Raw genomic sequence first — 1751 nt, forward strand, 5'->3', positions numbered from 1 at the left:
GCCCCTGAGGCCCGCATGATGCTGGTCAAGGGCGCCTCCGCCGAGGGCCGCATGCTCAAGTCCAAGGCCATGACCAAGGAGGGCGGCGCTGAGATCGTCGACATGGGCTTCGACATGGACGAGCCCGGCCGCTACGTGTACCACTTCAAGACCAACAACGGCATCGCCATGATGGAGCAGGCCGCCCTGGAGAAGGACGCCGGCAAGGTGCAGGGCTCCTACGAGTGGACCAGCCCCGAGGGTCAGAACTTCAAGGTGGAGTACGTGGCCGACGAGCTCGGCTATCACCCCGTGGCCGCTCACCTGCCCGTCGCCCCCGAGATCCCCGTGGCCATCCAGCGCTCCCTGGAGTGGAACGCCGCCCACCCCGAGGAGGACAAGGAGGCTGAAATGTACATGGCTAAGATGGCCTAATTAGCTCCGACAGGATCGGTAGTTAATGGTTTTCTTTTAACCAGGGGGAGAATCAAGCAAGACTGATGTATGAATGTACAGTACAGTAAATATAAACTGTCAATAAAATATTGCCTACAACACAATAGCGTGCGTTTTATCCACCTTTGTGCCCCGACTCAGAAACGGCTGACCTTGTATCCAACATTCTTATTTACCCTGCATAATCATGCCTCTGAATGCCAGTTACCCTGGCAGAAATTAGTTGTGCTCCGGGGATTGCGCTGCGGAGTCTGTGGCGAATCGGGGCGGGCTGGGCTGGGCCATGCGCCGTGGCACACTCACATTAATCACTTCTGCAACAATAAGCATCGGGCTGGAATCGTAGTAGCGGCAGCAGGAGCAGGTTTGTGCTTCGCTCGCTCCACTCCACGCTGCTGCCTGCGGGGCTGGGGTGGGTCTGTGTCCCGCGGCGGAGGGGCCTGGCGCGCGGTGCGCGGGGTGCGGTGTAGGTTCAGGTGCCTCACTCACTCCGCGTGGATGGAGCAAGCTCAGCGGGAAGCAGCAACGGCTCAATCATTTAGCTTCTCCCGATGTGTTCATGTTTCACGGTAAATTCCGGCGCCGCTATCAGAGTATCAGAGCCGGGCATTCCCTGCCTACCTTTCGCAAGTTCACTGTGCGTGGTTGTCGCAGAACAACGCGCTGCTGCCTGTGGAGGTGAGGTAGTCCGGGGGTAGGAGGTGGGGGTGCCGAGGGGCTGTGCAGCCGGTGGCGCGCGGGGTGGGTAGACGCATCACGGGTGTGACTCGACCCCCTGCAGCCTGTCATCAATCATATGGGTCTGTCTGCCTGTGGACACGGCCGGGGCGGGCTGCGGCCGGGGGTTGGGGGTGCAGCAGCAGTCTCCACAGCCCCAGTGCCCCACTGCCAAGTTGTTTGCATGATAGTGGTCCGGCAGCGGTCTTGGTCGGCCCGTCGCTCGTTCTGTCCTGGCGGTGCCCCTCGGTACGCGCGGGGCACCGCCGGCCCTGTCCGTCACGCGGCTGTGGACCAAAGAGGCTAGACCCTGCCTCACCTCATCTTAGCCGAGCCCCACCTCTCGTGCTCCCCACCCGCCCCGTTTCACAATTTTCCGACGCTCTCTTTATCTTCTATATGAACAATTTTTCATCCCCGCCGTCCCGGCGGCCCTGGCGCTGTGGATACACCCCTTCCCGCCAGCCTCCATCCAAACATGATCCTGTAGCCAAACACCGACCCCCATCCATCCAACTTTCACCTTAAACACGGTGCCCTCCTCCACCTCCTCTCCGGTCCAGGTGCGGCGCCCCGGCGGGCGAATGCAGCAAATCAGC

The 1751-nt window shown here is 60.9% G+C and overlaps 2 protein-coding genes across 2 annotated transcripts in view; one reads left to right on the forward strand and one right to left on the reverse strand.

Annotated features, from left to right (window-relative positions):
• Positions 1 to 1751, reverse strand: part of LOC113202888 (endocuticle structural glycoprotein SgAbd-8-like) — a 7491-nt gene that overhangs the window by 2988 nt on the left and 2752 nt on the right. The gene's annotated exons all lie outside the window — the stretch shown is intronic.
• On the forward strand, positions 7 to 539 carry LOC113216523 (cuticle protein CP14.6-like). The gene has a single exon (XM_026436272.2). The coding sequence runs from the start codon at positions 16 to 18 to the stop codon at positions 412 to 414; it is 399 nt and encodes a 132-aa protein (XP_026292057.2). The 5' UTR covers positions 7 to 15; the 3' UTR covers positions 415 to 539.

This window comes from Frankliniella occidentalis, unplaced genomic scaffold (genome assembly GCF_000697945.3).
Source record: "Frankliniella occidentalis isolate FOCC.00 unplaced genomic scaffold, Focc_3.1 Scaffold213, whole genome shotgun sequence".
Classification (NCBI taxonomy): domain Eukaryota; kingdom Metazoa; phylum Arthropoda; class Insecta; order Thysanoptera; family Thripidae; genus Frankliniella; species Frankliniella occidentalis.